We start from the raw sequence: 19,433 nt of genomic DNA on the forward strand, positions 1-19,433 counted from the left end.
TTCTAAGGGTATATATTAACAAATTAATTCCAAATGTGACACTATGTCACAGTAAAGGGTGCCCCTACAGTCACATGAATACATAGCGTACCCCTTCCAGCGGCAACGCAGGAGTGTATTGTCGCATGTATACGACCATATGTCTAATGGCATCACGCGATAGATTACGCAGAGAAGATTGCACAGTTTGTTGCAGTTCGGTAGTGGTTGTGTTGCGAGCTCTACAGAACGAGTAAATTCCCTCATCATCATATGCTACACGAATTAAACTGGCTAGATGTTTGTTGATCTCACTGGTCAGGGCACTTGCACAACGAAAATAGCACTTTTAGTTCCAGCAGCCGTATGTGGACTTGCATTGTCCTGCTGAAAAAGCACACCACCCTCCTATCGAAGAAATGGCAGTAGCAAGGGGATAGTAACTTGTGCAATGTAGCGGGCACTGTTTACTTTACCATGCAGAAGCACCAGATGTGATCGCGATCTGTAACTGATGGCTCATTACACTATGAAACCCGGGGTGGTACTCGTGTGTTGTCGGAAAATGCACTTCCGAATATGCCCGTACCCCTGTTCTAAGCCGTCCAAGTGTACGTCCATTACCCGAATTCAGTCGGAACCTGCTCACATCACTGAAGACAACAGAGGACATTTCACTCTCCAGTTGACGGTCACGGTACCAGAGCAGGCGTGCTAGTGTGTGAAGTAGGTGTCAGCTGTAATCTTACCAGAGACACAGATGATCGTAGTTCTGCTGCAAACAGTCAGAACCCATTGGTCCTTGGTGACACAGAAGGTGCAACAAGTGCCCGGAATTCTTCTGTGTATGATCTTCAGTCGGCCACCGCGTGACACCGCGTCGATCTTGACATACGTCTGTGCTACGCGGGCGTCGAGAACCTGGTCTACTGGTATGAGAATGTTCTACAGACCACTGATGAAAGCAGTTTCACACCACCCATACATTATGCCCAACATATGCAACAATACGTCGATGCTTCCATGCAGCTTCCCGACGGCCCACAATGTGACCTTGTTCAACGGCTGAAGTTGTCCAACAGTAGTACCTAATCATTAGCTGGATATGACTGTAACGTAGAATGATTGTTGAAAACAATGATCACGTCTGACTCAGCACTGTTACTGCCGTCACAGTCAAAACAGAGGGCGCACTGCCAGGCCTCCTGAGGGCCCTCGGATCACCGATGACAGTGACAAATGAAACAATAATTGTACAACTCTAAGTGCTTGAGAATGTTGCAATTTTTTTCCCGCAGCGTAATGTTCCTGCCCTACTGTGCGTTGTTGTAGAGGAGCGCGTAAACATCATCTCTAGCAGAAGCGAAGCGTTCAGTCGCTGTGGCATCGCTGAGGAGCTAGAGTCTTCATGGGCTTAGGTTAACGAAACTTTCTCTCGAAGACTAAAAATCTAATACATCATATAACGGTACCTAAGAAATTCGGTAAAAGAATCCCTCTTGGTTGTTTTCAATATTATCTGACTGACCGAACAGATTAACGCGGTGGTTAGCACACAGCAGTCGCATTTGCGTGGACAACAGCACAAATTCCCGTGCGGCAATTCTGGTTGAGGCCTTCCGTGATTTCCCTAAATCTTTTAAGGAAAAAAATACCAAGCTGGTTGCTTTGAAAGGGCACGGTCGATTTCCTTCAGCACTCTTCTTTAATCCAAGAAGCAAAGGCACGCTTCACATATCCTACTCTATGCTTCCTACCCACAGAGGCCCTTCTCCAAATCTCTCTCAAACAGCACATTCGGGAAAAATGTGTGGCTAGCAATATCTTTGTGGTGTCACCGCCAGACACCACACTTGCTAGGTGGTAGCCTTTAAATCGGCCGCGGTCAGGTAGTATACGTCGGACCCGCGTGTTGCCACTAACAGTGAATGCAGACCGAGCGCCGCCACACGGCAGGTCTAGAGAGACTTCCTAGCACTCGCCCCAGTTGTACAGCCGACTTTGCTAGCGATGGTTCACTGACTAAATACACTCTCATTCGCCGAGACGATAGTTAGCATTCCCTTCAGCTACGTCATTTGCTACGACCTAGCAAGGCCCCATAATCAGCTACTATTGATATTGTGAAATATGTACCGTCCAGAGCGACGTTCATCCTTAATGGATTAAAGTTAAGTATTCCACCAGCTACGTCCGTTGTTTCTAAATTCTAATTTTCTTGTCCTGTTCCAGACCTCACGCCAGCCTGCGTGAGCTAAAACGCGTGCCTTTCGGTCTCCTCTAGTAACACGGTGTTGGCTCTCCTGCCAACCACAACAATCTTAACTATTATATCGAAGTTGATTCCAGAATGAATCTTCCATTTTCAGGAAAATGTACGCTGTAATACATTAGGAAATCGAATTAAGGCGTACAGATCGCAGAAAGAACGATTTAATCAGTTATATATTCATCGACTACTAACGAAATTTCCTATTATGATTCAAACCAGAAACGATGACAGAGCTTATCATAATAAAGTTGGCTTACGTGTGCAGAAGAGCTTAACACGGTTCGTCTGGATATGGAGGTAAGTGACGGTGAAATAAGAGAATTCTACTAAAATCGCTCAGCAGTCAAAAGCTTTCTGGACCGATAGAGCTACTTGCAGGATTCTACGCAGATTATGCGAAAGAACTAAATCCCCTTCAAGCAAGTATATCGTTGCTCACTGCAGCAAAGAAGAGTGCCAATTGAGGAGATTAGAAGCAAAGGCGAATAGGAAGGCGTCTAGTAGTTTTGAGAAAACAGAAGTTAAAGATCTCAAGGTTTGAGAATTATCATGATATTGCAAAATGGAATTTCAATTTTTTGTGTATATTAGACATAAATATACTTCGTAGCGCTCTCTGTTTGCATGTTTGAATAACAGGTTAATATAAATGATCAGTTTTATAACACAGTTCATAAAATCGGCATGCACTTGTATCCCTTTGCTTCCAGAATATCGTGAAACAAGAAGAATGTGATTTATGTATATATTATAATGCTTTTCTTTGGTTGTTGTCAAATGAGTTATCATAAAATTGCTATGCAGATCCATAACAAAACATGTATGTAATGCCACATGAATATCATGCCTTTTGTGGTTTACAATAGTGAAACAAATTAAGAAAGAATACTTTTTAATGAACTATTCTATTATGTACAACATTTCGCACTAACATTATTGATCATATTTCGCACCACCAGGGTCACTTTCTTCTTATCATGTATTACAAAACGGTTAGTTAGACAATATGCAACACAAAATATCAGTAGAACCTTACATGAACGTAAATGTTTCGTGACATCTTGCAACTAGTTTACTTTTAATTTGTAATGGCGCAGCACGGAGACGGATTTAAGTTGTATCTTTTTGTCACAAGTATTTTCCGCATTTATGGCATTCTTCTGTAAATTTTCAGTCGTACCCTATGCTTCTGACCCCTAAATTTATTGAAAAATATCTCAGGCCACATCTGCTTTTAACAAGTGTCGCCGGACGGATGAACATAAGTACAAACCCATACAACCGAAGTCGGTCTCTTGCAGTATTATGGAAAACATTTAATGCTCATCAAATATGAACCTTCTGGGTCATTAAAATCCACTCTTTAGTAATCAATATAGAACCTGCAAAGTTAATTTGTGTGAAACTTACGCCCTGTTCGACACTGAGCGCCATAGAAGACGGCGCCCAGGTTAATGCCATGTTTCCTCATTTCCATGGGTGATACATCTCACTTCCGTATTGTCGTTTGTTGAATAAAGTACGATCTTACCGAGTGTCGAACCAGGACTTCATTGCGAATAGAACTTAATACGTTGTTCTTAACAGTTCGAAATCATTAGCTGTAAACGTAATTTCTAGAATACGCCAAGGTAATGTTATATGGGTGTTACTGATTACAGTATATGTAAACGACGTACTGGATAACATAGGAATCTGAACGAGGCTTCTCGTGGATGATGCTACTGTCAGTAAGAAGTTTGCAACACCAGAAAAACTACAAAGGATTAAGAATTGGTAGACGCACTAGTAGTTAACCCGAAAGATAAGAAAGCGTTACGTATAGCACAAAATTAAGCTAACACATCCTTTACTGTCAGATTGCAGTACTGGCGGAAAAATTACTGGGAATAAAAGCATCCGTAAAATATGTAAAAGTAAGCGCCCGGAGTAATCTTCAATGGAATTACCATATAAAAATAGTTGTACGAAATACAGATACAATTCTGAGAGTCATTGAAAGAATCTTACGGAACTGTAATTCATTCACAACAGAAGTAGCTTACGAAACGCTAGTTCCACCTGTTCGTGAGTTTTTCTCATCGGGTTAGGACACTTATCACGTTAGACAGATGGAGGAAATCAAACGAAGAGAGGCGCATTTCATCACATGGTCTCTTAGTAAGAGATGCTCAAGGAACACCGATGTCACAAGCAACAAGACAGGCGTTATTCATTACGGAGAGTTTCACTGCAGAAAAGATGTGAGATTACGTTGTAAGACGAGTAACATTAATTTCTCCCTCATACGTCCCCTGACATCACAGTAACGTATAAACCAGTGACACGATATATCATGTGACCGCTTACCGATTGTCGGTCTTCCCACCCACTGTTCACAGAATGTAATGAGCGGGGGAGGGGGAAATGTTAGTGATAGCAATGTATAGATGTAGATGACAGTTCTTAAATAATGTTATGGCTCACTTTCTCAGCACATCCATCAGTTCTAAGAGTGAACATAAGGTAGCAAACGATCGCAAACATGTTACAATAGTTTCCTGTTTCCCTATATTGTTTAACTATAATAGTCATTTATTAAATAGAAGAGAGCGCACTGTCGCATTATGTATCTCATAGAAGAAGGCTTCGAATTCCGAACGATACATTCTTTGTCATATTGTCGTGCACAGGTCAACGCTGACAGGGTTCGATTTGAACCGCACGTGGCATCAGATCTCTCGCTGGGCTCACCCCGAGCTGCACGCAGTGCACACCATGCTCACCGAACTGGACCAGAACAAGGTTTGCACAACAGTATATTTCTCTATAGAATTAAGTACGTATCATTTCTTTTTACTAAAGTCACCTATGGTACTCAGGCCACATCGTTCCCACCGTTTGGTTACCACTCTTTCGGCGTGTAACCAAAATTCACTATAGTTAGTTTTTCGGTTTTTTAACATACTTAAAGCCTTCACCTTTCACTTTGATCGAAATCTGCTCTTTGTCCAGAAAAGTCACAAGTCCCGTCATTGCTATTTAGAAAGACTTTTCGTGACGATTTCTAGTGTCTGCTCCTTTGCGGCAGTATAACCTGTTTCTCACGAATCTTCCTGCAATTATACAGTTGTATAACTGGTTTCTGATAAAATTCGCTTCACCACAACTGGTACAAGCATACTTAATGAACCAAGCGAGGTGGGGCAGTGGTTAGCACGCTGGACTCGCATTCGGGAGGACGTCGGTTCAAACCGTGTCCGGCCATCCTGATTTAGGTTTTCCGTGATTTTGCTAAATCGCTTCAGGCAAATGCCGGGATAGTCCCTTTGACAGGACACGGCCGACTTCCTTCCCCATCCTTCCCTAATCCGATGGGACCTCGCTGTTTGGTCCCTTCCCCTGAATCAATCAATCAACCATACTTAATAGTATAATTTTTTCCGTGACAACAACACATATGTTATTCTTTAGCATGCTTCTGACGATTGCGAAATTGGGAGTTGTTCCCAACTCTCAGTATAGACGGCAGAATCCCAAACTGAGGCAAGAATGAAAGTTTAGTTCTTCATTGGAATAAATCACTTACATTTTGTAGAGTCGTCTTAATCTTATGTTGACAGTTCATATCTATTAGTACCAGTCTCAGTGCGTGCATTGAAAAGGAGAATAAAGTTTTTATCCACTCTCTCAATTATCCTTGTTGTTTTATACGTTGTGATATGTACCTAGGGGCTCTACCAGTCAGTTCATGTTCATTTTTGGCAGGATTCCGCACACCAACGACTTCTTTTTGTCCCTTCCCCAGTCCCATCATAGACCATAGTATATGAATTTTTCAAGACATTAACACCATCTGTGGTGCTACATCATATAAATAAGTGGTCCATTACAACCTTGTGCAGTCAGAAACATTCTTTTTCCGATCGTTAAAACAAATTACTCAAGCTGTGACCGACTACATAATTCGCACATTAATGGTTCAGTTCATCCTGAAGATTGTTTAAACAATTCTGCTAATTTCCATTAGTTGACTCACAGGACTGAATGTGACGTGGGAGAATTTGAGATAGGTATTTTAAAGAAACTCTGCAGCTTATGGTAAATTTAGTGTCCTGGGAAACAGCGCCGAGAGCATCGCAATTAGCTGAATGGTTATCCAGGTCACTAAGCAACCTATATTAAATTTTTACAATCCAGAAGGAATCACAAGTGGTTGTTGGTAAAGCTGCTGTGGAAAACATCATCCAGGCTACATGGTTTTCAACAGCATAAACCTTATTCATCTTCGTGAAGAATAATTGTCGGGCCAAAATGTCAATATGAATTTCAGTAGTAGTGTATGATTGAGATGCTCGACGGTCAAAGATCAGCGGTGGTGTCCTAAGGGAAATACGAAGCAGACACGGTATTCTTTCTCGAAGGTCTCCGTTATCGATAAGAATTTTAAGCCAACTCGTGATCAGGGATAGCTGCCCGATTGGAGAAAAAGAATCCATTATGCAGGGAAAGTGAAATACTTTCACTTGGCATGCGATGAGAATGGAGTCAGATGTACTAACCGTCGTGGTCACGGTGCAGTATGGGACTGGCAAGACGCTTGACGTTGACACGTTTGTACGTGACGATATATCGAGTCCACTATGCACGGAACACTTCATCCCCGAGGGATTACAGGCATTTAGCTTATATTTAGATGACGTTGGAAATAAAGCGTCGATAAAGTTTTTGGTATCAGTTCTACTTTTTCTCTCAGTATGTGACTGAATGCCTGAAATTTCATTAAATCATATTAGAACAGAAATGTTCGTGTAACTGCAGCGTTGCACTTACATACTCGCAGAAGCATTTGTCCTTAGGTGGGACACTGAAATCCTCAAATATTCGAATAGCAAACTTAGAAATAAGTTTAATTGCCATGTACATCTCAGAGAGATGTCTTAGACCATCAGTTGTCGTCAATGTAATGAAACTGGTGCTAAGACATGTGCCAGCTTTGTGGCTCGCGGGGAAAGGTCTTGTTAGCCGACACGGGTTTGCTTTCGAGTTGCTCCTAGTCTGTTGTTCAGTCTCACGATTGGTTTCCTAATTGAGAAAATCCGATCAAGGAAACTTTCAATTACGACAGCACGATTCCATGCAGTTCTTAATTACGGTCCCACTTTAAACCAAGCCAGTCTACAGAAGATAAATAAGAAATAAAGTTTATTGTCAAATGGTTCTTGTCGCTTTAAGCAAAATATTCGTCTCATATATTACAAACCAGGCTTTGCATATTAAATCAAGTTTTAATTTTGTTTCGTAATCATCTGGTAGACGGAATGTTATTCTCTTTCAAATGAGTCATAATAGCGAAGAGACACATTTTGTAATGGGACGTTCTGTCGGATATAAACTACTGAGTAAGTGCCACATTTAAATCTCAGTAAAGTTCTCGAGTCGTGAAAATAGAAAAGTTCTCCAGAACGAATAAAATTCAAGTTACAGAAGCTGCTAATTCTATAACCTACGAAAGAAATGATAGAGTGGTTGTTTTGTTCTTGATGAGATAATAATGTGTGTAATATAGAGGAAACTGATTTCGCCTTCAGCAGTATGGAGAATCTTTTAGCTTAGATGACTTGCACATTATCCAGAATGTAAGAAATGGAATGCACCTTGACCACAACAAACAAATTTCTTTTTTCCGTTTTTCCGTAAATATGTTGCTTATTTTGTATGTTTCTTCCATGTCATTATAGTATTAGCAATACTCGTCTTCAGAGATTACGTTAACTGCTAGAACAACTATTTAATTAAAAGCCAAGCACACGCTTAGCACTCATGCACTGATCTTAATATTCAGTTAGATAATAAATAGTTCCATGCGTAACGCTGGAATATGACGCCTGCTGCATAAACTTTTGTCTTGTTGTACTTCTATCCTTGTCTTTCAGTTTAATCAATCACACAACACGTCGTAACGAAAAACAGGCTCTAGTGGATTAGCGCTTTCCTCTAGAGCCGTCTTCGATTGATCAGTACCAGAGAAATAGTTTTGTCATGTGTGACATACCCGATAATTTGATTACAAAATGTATTCTTCTTTGTATTCATGTCATGTTGAACAACCTATTCTATAGCCTGAATGTTGCTTAGCTTTCAACCCTCATCTTATATTTTTCAAGATGTATTCTTTGTAAATGTGAAATTAGTCAGACAGCCATCGGTGCTCCGCGTCTGAAATACTCGTATTTATCATAGGCTTCTTAAACTATATCTCTGATACAAGTATAATCTTAGGCACTAATAATATTGTTAAAAAAAGTAGACATGTCGGGTGATGCAGGAATGCTTAGCAATGGACGATAAAATATGTTAATTATGTAGAGTAGGCCTATAACCTGAAAGCGTCCTTAGTTTGATGTCAGCAATGTTTGACATGCCCATGAACGAGTTTTCATAGTCGTTATAATGTTATCATCTTACTTTATGACAGATTTGTTAAAGACGCATGAAAGCTAAATGTATCTTCAGTTTCAGTTAAAAGCCAACAAACATTGAGGATTATATTTGGTACTTTTCTGATGCTTTCAGGACGTGGACCTGGACTTCGTTCTCGATGTCCACGCCCATTCAAGTTTGCAAGGTGTTTTTATCTACGGAAATACTTATAACGACGTTTACAGGTAAGTAACTTCGCGTAAATATTATTTTGCACTCATATTTCTCGACAGCTATACAGGTTTACGTTTTGGGTTCCACAGTTTGCCTTCTAATCAGCCATGCTGTAGATCAAGTTGTTTTAACTGTAGAGAGGAATTTATTTAGGAAAACAATCATTTTTAGAAAAATTTAAAAGTGTCCAGAATGTTTGGATGTGCGGTAGAGGAGATATTACCAGAGCTCATAAAATTTGAGTTCCTTCTCGTCACCGAAGGTATGAATATAGTCTCCTAGAACAGTTACATTGGAGCACATTATATTTGCTGCTGTTTTTACACTTTTTCAAACAATCAGTTCAATGAAATGGTTTGTCACTTTGAAGAAAGTAGTGTGGATAAAGACGAGGCATTCACCTTTGTTTCAATGAACAGATCGTCCGGGAAACAACGAATTGGTCTGCCGTCTCTGCGTAAGTTAACAGTCCCCAAATTAGGATGGAAAAAATTTGATGATAAATATCTCTGTGACGAATCCCGATTTCACATATACTAACGATGTGGGGAACAATTGTCTTGCCATCGACACTTTCTGTGGCTGCGAATATTTGTATTACGAAGAGCCGTCCGGCGCATCATGAGGTCGTAGCTGTCGTGGTTGCGAGAAAGATTGTGGTGCATGTATGTAAATGTAGTTACCGTTATTTATTTTTATTTTACAATGCCTGTTCATCTGGACCTGTATGTCTAAAGGAAGAGATATTATAAAACATTAATAAGTATTCCAATACCCGATAGGCAAAACGATGATAATAATATTGACCCCGATACCTTGTAGTCCCGATCTCCCTGTTGCGTAGAATACGTAATTGGCGAGCAGTAGGGGGTGTAGATAGCATGGCATACGGAGGTTAGGATCGGTCCAGGAGCATGCACGGATACTTCCCGTAACTGCTTATTCATTCACGAATTCTTATCAGATTTCCGTGTTTGGACTAAATAAGTAGGCACTCCAGCTTCAAATCCGATTTGTGCAGTTTTCCCCAAATCGCTTGTTTTTGTGTGGAAACCTTGTCATACTATGTAACAGTAACTGTTTTGTGAAATATGAGTTTTTCATTTTTATAAAAAGATAGTTTTTCCATTAAATAATTATTAACTGAAAAAGAGATAGCCGAAATGATAAATGCGACTGCTCACAATAAGCAAGTATCCCGGATTCGAGTTTCGGTGAGGCACATATTTTCATGCGTCACGATCAGGTAGTATGCATATATCTAATACAGCTGATGGAAACAGGATTCGCAGTCAGTGAATACTTTCGTAATACTAGTTATCATTGTCAAATGCTAGAAGATAAGGAGAGTAATAACATTCTAACAATGAGTGCAAAACAACTAAGTATGAAAAACCGACTGTACTGTAAGGAATCATGGAACCCATTTCTGAGAGACAAATTCGATTTGTTCATCTCTATGAGAATCATTCATTCTGGGTGTGAATATTTCCAGAAAGTGGGCCTAGCGAGAACGTTGACGATTTATGGGTATAATGCTTAAAAGCTCAGGTAAAGTCCCTCTCCAACATACCTCCACCTTCCCCCTTCTCTGCTTCCCGCCACCCAATACAGGGTGTCGAATCTTTCAGGATTAAGCGTAGAGTGGCTCACGAGAGAGTGATAATAGTTAGTATACCTTGTAGTATTGTGTGTTCCCATTGTTTCTCGGCATACATTCACTGGCAGGATTTTAAATTTGCCATCCATTTACATGGGATACAAAAAATGCGAGAGTAAACTTTAGTCCCCGCCGACGTCGCAGGGATTGCAGGTACAGCAACAAGTTTCGTAGGGAGAGTTGTGATAAGTGCATATGCGAATGTCTAATTTTTTACATTCACATAAACGCTGAAACAGATACACTGAAAATCTCCTCGCTGATAACGTACTTCGTAGGTTTGCAGCAATGGTTCATTTTGAACTGAGTGGTAAGCGGCTTGAACTATGATACTGACAGTATAATGTAAACTGTGACACCTACGCATTACCATGCTTGCCCTTAAACTTGCTTGCACAGCTACTCGCGTCCTTCATTGTAATATTTCTAAAGCCAGCTCATTCCAAAACTACAGCTAAATAATGACTTAGAGTTTTCCTTCTTTAAAATATACCATGCTTTAAATAAATACGTTGTGCAAAACTTTTATTTCTAATCAATTGCACTGACATCAACGGTAAACAGTCTGAATAGAAATTCTGAAAAGGATAACAAGACTTCACGTTTTCTACTTCTCCTCAGGCATCATTAATTATATATATATATATATATATATATATATATATATATATATATATATATATATATATATATATATGTTGTCGGTACTTTCGGACATGTCCGAAAGGAGAGATGCAATTTTGATCCAACAGCCACTATGAATTAACACACAAACAGCCATTGGCTGCCAGCGGACATTGATATAAATGAACGGGGAAAGTTGAAAATTTGTTCCGGATTGGAATCAGAACCTGAGTTTCTTACTTAGGAGACAGATGCACTGAGCACTGCGCCGTCTGGACACAGTGGCTTGCCCTTTATCCTCACTACTCGCTGCATTTCGCCGAATCCCCTGATAGTTCGAGCGTGGTGTGTATCTGAAGACGTCATTGGCTATCCGCGAGGATGGTTTTTAAAGACTTTATTTGCTGTTTAATGACATGAAGACGCAGTTCATTTAACATATTACACAAATATTTTGAGGTGTTCTCAGTTATTCATAAATCGATTCATTCATTGTATCTACACTCTTTGAATATGGACTACATTGGTATGGGCAAGTGGCAGGCATTTTCTTTTAGAAACAGCTACGTTCCAACATAGCCTTTCCTACCTTGGACTACAGTATTTCCTTCATCCTTGTCTGAAAAACAGCAGTTTCCCTGTCTGGAATTCAGCAGTTTCGCCATTGCCTATTATTGCTGAAGGAGTATCAGCTTGAGAATCACTTTTATCATTAAAATCACTTACGATAGTTTCAGAGCTGAGTTCTTTTGGCAGTGCTCCCGTACAGCACTTCCGTTAGTATAATGTCGTTCCAGCATGCCATATTCCCCTGAATGAACTTCGCACTCGGCGAGAAAATAGTTACAAAATGTACTCCAGTGCCACAGTGATCTTGAATAAGTATTTCTGTCCAATTAATAAAACAACAATGCCTCACAATGGCGATCATCTATCCTTTACTAGTAACCAACAAAAAACTCCAAGGTCAGAGTGACCCTGATGTACATTTCTAGGGTTAAGATCCACTGTACTAGTATTGCTTTTTGTTAAGAATTTATATTGTGAAACGCGTATTTCCTTCATGCTCTCTTAGAGCGGCTAAGTATCTCACACTTGGGCTCATGTTAATTAGTTAAAATCCTTATTGCTGAAATGCATCACCGATATAGATCCAGTAGTCGTTGTCATGTATTCCCGATCACCTTGTTGGAAATCAAAACTAACTCGCACTGAGACCCTCGTACTTCATTCGTGCTAGACAAACTTTCACAGACATAGGAAATTAATTTTCACACATTGAAGTAGTGACACGAAATGAGCACACGATGCCCCGTTTCCGTTTACTGCGAACATTCTGGTAGTGCTTCTCTAAATATTTCCGTGAAATATATTCTTGCGTACTGTTTGACTGTCAAGAAATTGGTCTGGAAGATGAGCCTCAAAGGATATCATCAGTCAGATACACACTGAAAGGCTGGATTGATCAATAAGAGATTGTTCCGAAGACTCGCACTGAACTTCATGTTACACCATGTATGAAAGAGAGCTGCTGGGGTATCTATAAAACTACGTTTTAAGTTAGTATGAGAGGAACGTGTAATTCTGTAAGTTCGTATATCACTGGAGTGACTGCAGTGAGGTAGCCAGAAGAGTACCAGATGATACTCTACCATGGAATTGCTGATTATGTAGTCAAAAGAAAAGAATCGTGGGACATGGAAAAAAGATTTATGCAGTTCATGCAGAATTAGACAATGACGTATTGAATTAGGTGGGTTGAGGATGAAAGAGACGATGGGTGCTACAAGAAGTGACAAGAACAAGCCAAAGGAGAAAACCTCAGAAATCACCCTAAATATACAGGTTAGCAATCGTTTTTTGTCTTTTTTTTTTACATGAAATAGCAGAACAGCCCCTATTTTAAGGAAAGTAGAGTGCAGCCGGCTTCTATGAAAAATATTAGTGCTAGGACAGCTAAAAAGTCAAGTAGAAAGAAACAAGTCCTGCTCCGTAGTAGTCTTGATAGGGGTGTAGATTCAATGATACAGGAAAAGCTAGGTGTAGAATATCGAGTCCGAAGCTTCTTAAGACATAGTTAAAAGCTTAGTCATGTGACAGAGAACGTATGAGTTATGCGCAGAGGATTTGGTGAAGAGGATCAGATACTTGTAGTAGGAGCAACAACAAAATCCATGGCTTGCAGCTTAGAGTATAGCATTAAACGTAATCTGGAGGAAATAGGTGCAGCAACAAAACAGAGTATTGTTGGATTTATGGAGGATCTGTAGCAACATGACCAGGCTAGCATTTGTACAACTGTCAGGGATGCAAAATTAGAGCTGAGAGGTTAGATAACGACTGAAACACAGTCTAAGGTCTGTGCTGAACCTGTCTCTACAATTGAGAGGAGGGAACCCAAAAAACACAGCCATTGTCTGAATAGGAGGAAAGGACGGATTAGCTGAGCATCTTGTAGAACGTCTTGCGTGTGGGGTGGATGGGCTGCACAAACACCCACAATACACAATCCCTGTGATTATTGGAGTCAGATGGGCACAATTTTTAGGTGAGTTGTAGGTCATATACAGATAGTCTCAAAAGAAATTAGAACAGAACAGGACCATAACTTATGTGATAGTTTCCAGAATAATAAAATTAATTGGCATCATTAGAACATTAAGGGGCTGATATAGAAGGTAGATGAGATTCTTGCATCTTTCTTGTCTAGAAGACGTGGAAAATTCGATAGAGATAATTGTTCTGAGCCTCTCCGGACACCAGGTAACCACGAGGATGGAGATGTTCGATATCAGGGATTGTAAACTAAGACCATTTTTATGTAGAGTTAATGTGGAAGAAGAAGGAGAATTGTACACATAGTAATAAATATAGATACAAAGAGATTTTGTGTAGATCAGAAGGCGTGACCTTGTGAGTTCTAACTACGGAATACTTTTCTGGAGATTGTAAAAGCTTACAGGGGCTCTCTAGGAAGCTTTCAGCTATTTATAAGACATCTAGATGCATGATTCAGCTGTCCGGCAGATACGATGAAACCGAAATTATAATTTAGGTGTTTCAACTGAATTTCAGTAGCTAATTTTGCAATACATGTGTAGAAAGTTAGGAGGACCATTACTATCTGATCATTTATTAATGGAAGTGTACAGTATAACACTTTACAGCAATTAAGCAGGTTCATACAAAGCAGTTAGGCATATTGATGAGAACAGGATACAGTATTATAAGAGTAAGTTAAAAGATATACTATGGGTGATGCTTCATAGTGAATTTGTGTCTATATTTGAAAGTAGCTTTCCTAAAAATTTACCCTTCAAATCACAAAAAAAAAAAACGAAACCTCACAAGTAATCTATGCGTAACTGAGGGAATTAAAATCTCATGTAAGAAGAAGATAGAAATTGATATAAAGAACAAAGTAAGCCAGGATTCGACATTATTTGCATACTACAAATAATTCTATACTATTTTAAGGATTTTCATTAAATTTTCCAGAAGTATTGGCATCCTGACAGATATAAAAATACAGATAAATTAACTGAAATACCCAGAACTACATATTCCCTTACACAAATAGACAGTGTGGCTAATAAAATTAAAACTCTATGGCATATTGTCAAACAGGAGAAAGGACAGCCAGTCAGTGTACAAGATTGCATAACAAACTAAATGACAATGTTGTGAAAGATAGTTCACAAGTCGTGAGTACCTCTAACAATCACTTTCTAAATGCACCAGGAACAGCTGGATTAAGTCGTTCAGTCACACATAATAAAATACGGCCAACTGATTCTTTTCGTGATCTTTTGAAGGTGTTTGTGTGGGTCATGGTACAGTATTATAAAAGCTTAAGTTTTATGGAACTGATAATTTACACACAACTGGTTGACTCATATTCAAGGAGACTCGTGTGTGAATAACTGTCAGAAATCGAGTTTTTAATTTTTGTCTTAAAAAAGTTCCCTGGAATTTTCTGAAACAGAAAAATTTACTTGCAAAAAAATATACCACAGAAATTGGACCAAATTAAAGGAATGTAAATTGGATGCACGCACCACGACGTCCCCATAGCATGCAGTCGGCTCTGCTAAATGTAAAGTTTTTCTCTCATTTGTTTGGTTTTTGTGACTTTGTAGTCGCTAGAGTTGGCTAACCTGCGAAACCTTTATAGTTGCTTATCTTTTGTTTATACAGAGTTTACTCATTTTTCCTCTTGTTTTGGCGCGATTATTTAGTTTACAACGAAGTAATTGTATGCGTGAGATTCTTATTCCATTTGAAAATGATATTGAGGGAATGAAAAAAACAGTATGGGCTACCTCCTTTGATAAATCCTCCACAGTTGACAACCCATGTCAGGCACTCTGCCCACCTGGCAGAGATTTATGATCTGGCTACCAGTGGGTTGTTACTTAAGGTGAGAGCTACGATCATAAACATTCTTTGCCATTTGCTATATCGGAAATTATAAGACCTATACATATCGGAATCTTAGTGACACAAGAGTATTAGAGAAACTTTTACATGGTTGGACTCATAAGGCAATGAAAGTTTTAACAACTTTATATGGGAACGGATACAGAAAACTGTTCTAGTAGGTCTAAATACTTTGAAAATAGGTGTGCTAGATGCAGTTGTCTGTTTCAATGACGGTGCAGTGTCGAAGATTAATATTAGGGATCTGATGGGAGTGCCTGCATAGAGCTCTAATAGTCATTGACTGAAGGAGGGTCTTCGAAGCATAAAAATAATTGTTTAAAACCACCAAAGAAGCGAGAATGAGACGAAGTGTTAAAAAGGGAAGAGAGGAAGAACAACAAAAGAACCGAGATGAATAAGTACCTGAGATGCATTACTGCCATACAAGTTTAATAGATAAAGCAAGTTTTAACTTTAACTCAAATTTCCTCAAAGTTAAATTATTGCATGTTCTGGTGCAGTTTGGCTAAAAACTATTAAACATAGAGAGCTAAAATTTTATATACTGTCTTAAAACATGCTTAACTAAAAATTAGACTACTCTTGTGACTTAACTTTGAAAGTAATATCCTTTTTTGAAGGAAAACCCTGAATTAATTTCCAAACTTTTTGATAAAGATACTTAAGATTATTTGTACGACAGTTAATACAACAACATCTTTTAAGTAGTCTGCTTTAAAGATAATAGAGTAAAGAACTTGAAGAAAAGATAAACCTTCTGCTTTGTCTGTGTTTTGAGTAATGTGTACCTTTGATGTAGTTACATAATTAGCATGGTTTTTTCACTTGCAACAAAAAAATGCAATTAGAAAAGTGTGAGAACTGAAGCTGTGGTTCATGTAAAGATGTTCCCAAATGATATCTTAAAAGATGGTAAGCATTGCAAGGGCTTACAAATCTTATGCTTTGATATTACGGTATACTGATAATTTTTACTTTATCAACCGTCTGACAGCAACTGAATAAAACACAGTTTCTTGCCATACGCGTTTCTCCTTTATTTTCTGCAAGGCATCTTCTGTGGTTTAATGATGTTTTTCAAAGAACTATTAAGTCATCCTCGTGAAAAGAACTGTCATTTAATTTTGAGAAAGCACACTTTATTTTATTTTGTACAACAAGTAGCCATACAAACAACTGATGTAGCATGCTCTTCCACCTGTTCCCCCCTCTCCCTAAAGACCACTTCCACTGATATCTGGAATTTATTTAGAATCTAAGTTAGTATCCTTATGGCTAAAATTTATTATTAGGATCATTTCTGAGTCCCCCTCATCATGCATATTGCTGTATTAATTGAAAATTTAGCAGGTTATACAAGACGATTAAAAACATGTACGTAAAATAGCTAACATACTGACTGCTCTATTTATTTAAAACCTGTAGGAACATTTTTATGAGACATAACACCTCGCACTTGTTAAGGGTATGTATGTAGCCATCTCCTTTAAGCAATGTACACCCTTTCAATGTAAATATTACACTGAGGAGGTGTAGAGTTAGTTTATTGAACACTTTGCAAATTTTAAAACATCATTACTTATCATCAGTGTAGATAGGGACTGATGAATTAATGACTGACATTCAATCACTGATAGCCTGTATTGAGAAAGGAAATAACAAAATATAGATTTCTTTGAACAAATCCACTTTTTTATGCATGTTTCTTCTTTATTTTACTAAGGTAGGTGTTATAAATTCGTATTCTCATCTTTGAAATTCCATGGGTTCTTAAGTATCTTAAATGTTGTAGACAATATCAGAATAAGAAGATAACAATGTATTGGTAAGTTCATTCATTTCTTGTAAGTTAACGCATTAACACAAATTCCCATAGTGTGCTGATACAATAACTCCATATTTAGCAGTGACATACAACCCTCGCTCACAGAAAGATCTGTACCGAGAGACTGGAAAACTGCTCAAATCACACCAATACCTAACAATCGATATAGGAGTAATCCGTTTCAATTACAGGCTCATATCACTAATGTCGATGTGCACTAGCGTTTTCGAACATTATGAAGTACTTCGAAGAAAACGATTTATTGACAAACATAGTCAGCACGGATTGAGAAAATATCGCTCTTGCGAAACTAAACTAGCTTCTTATACTTGTGAAGTAATGAGTGCCATAGACGGGGGATGTCCAATTGATTCCATATTTTTATGTTTCCAGAAGGCTTTCGACACCGTTGCTCACAAGCGACCTCTAACCAAACTGCATGCCTATGGAATATCGCCTCTGTTGTGCGACATGATTCGTGATTTCCTGTCAGAAAGATCGCAGTTCGTAGTAACAGACGGAAAGTCATCGAGTAAAACAGAAGTAACATCCGGCGTTCCCCAAGGAAGTGTTATAGGACCTCTGTTGCTCTACTGAAGAGACTGCTTGCACCATGCTTGTCGGCCCTATTCTGGAGTAATGCTTAGCGGTGTGGGATCCGCATCAGGTGAGATTGATGTATGAGATCGAAAGAGCGCAAAGAAGGGCAGCTCGTTTTGTATTATCACAAATAGGGGAGATAGTGCTCAGGCATGATACGTGAATTGGAATGGCAATCATTAAAACAAAGGCGTTTTTCCTTACGACGGGATCTTCTCATGAAATATCAATCACCAGTTTTCTCCTCCGATTGCAAAACACTTGGTTGACATCCACTTACATAGGGAAAAATTATCATCACGATAAAATAAGAGAAATCAGGGGTCGCACAGGAAAATTTAAGTGCTCGTTTTTCCCGCGCACCGTTTGAGAGTAGAAAGGTAGAGAGACAGTTTAAAGATGGTTCATTGAACTCTCTGCCAGGCACTTTATTGTTAATAGCAGAGTTATTACGTAGATTTAGATGTAGGTAGCAACAAAATCTGTTTCATATACCGTATCTTAAATTTAACGTGATACATTTAAAGGACAAGTAAAGCAATAGTACATATTTGAATACAAAGTGAAACTTCATGCTTGGTGAAATTCAAAACAATACTAAACCACAGTCCTCTTTAACGAAAAGTTTCTTCCCAAGACAGACTTTGACTTCAGTATCATTCGAACTCCCCTGGTCAACTTCTGAACTGAACTCTTTACTCTTCTATGAATCAGTTTCGAAATAAGACATCAACTTCTTCACATCTTCAGCTTTATTTTTGCTTATGTGATTCACTAATGGAAGTAGAGGTGCTACAAACATTATCGAAGGACTTTTCTTTTGAGGTTTCACTATTTCAACATCTGACAGTGAAGCAAAGTATTGGTAAGTATTTTGAAAATAATATTGCGACCTTGTCTCAGGTCCTCTTACTTTTGCCTCATATATCGTAAAACGCAATTTGGCTTCCATTACAGATTTGGAGATTGTTTTCATATCGTATGTAAACAAGTATTTACTCTAAACTTTAACGTCCGCAAACTTACCCAGAATTTAATAATATTCGGAGGGCACAGTGATTATGTCATGTTTCCTTTGTTCTCTTTCAATAAGGCCAAAAATCTTGTCAAGAGGCAAATAGCTCTGTCCACATGTTGGGAAATAATACCGAATTCCTTTAAATACCGTTGATCTTTCGGCGTAACTCAGAAGCATCGCCATTACTGTGGAGTTTTTGTTTTAGAAGTCACAAGATCATAAAATAATCTGAGACTTATACTCTCTGCACTTTCTTTTCGTTAGCCCTTACTCTAAACAATTTAAATATTCTGTCACAGCAGAAGGAATTTCATTTGCCCACGTCGAGGGTCAGCCTCAAACCATGTTTAGTTAGCCTGTTTTTGTGCTTCTTCTG

At 38.8% G+C, this 19,433-nt stretch overlaps 1 protein-coding gene across 1 annotated transcript in view; it reads left to right on the plus strand.

Moving 5' to 3' along the window:
* The window catches only part of LOC126298039 (cytosolic carboxypeptidase 6), a 1,900,625-nt gene that overhangs the window by 1,214,395 nt on the left and 666,797 nt on the right, over positions 1 to 19,433 (plus strand). The window contains exons 8-9 of the mRNA XM_049989358.1: positions 4,924 to 5,035; positions 8,807 to 8,898. Coding sequence (XP_049845315.1) covers positions 4,924 to 5,035; positions 8,807 to 8,898 — 204 coding nt within the window. The remainder of the gene's footprint in view (positions 1 to 4,923; positions 5,036 to 8,806; positions 8,899 to 19,433) is intronic.

Source organism: Schistocerca gregaria, chromosome X (assembly GCF_023897955.1).
Source record: "Schistocerca gregaria isolate iqSchGreg1 chromosome X, iqSchGreg1.2, whole genome shotgun sequence".
NCBI lineage: Eukaryota > Metazoa > Arthropoda > Insecta > Orthoptera > Acrididae > Schistocerca > Schistocerca gregaria.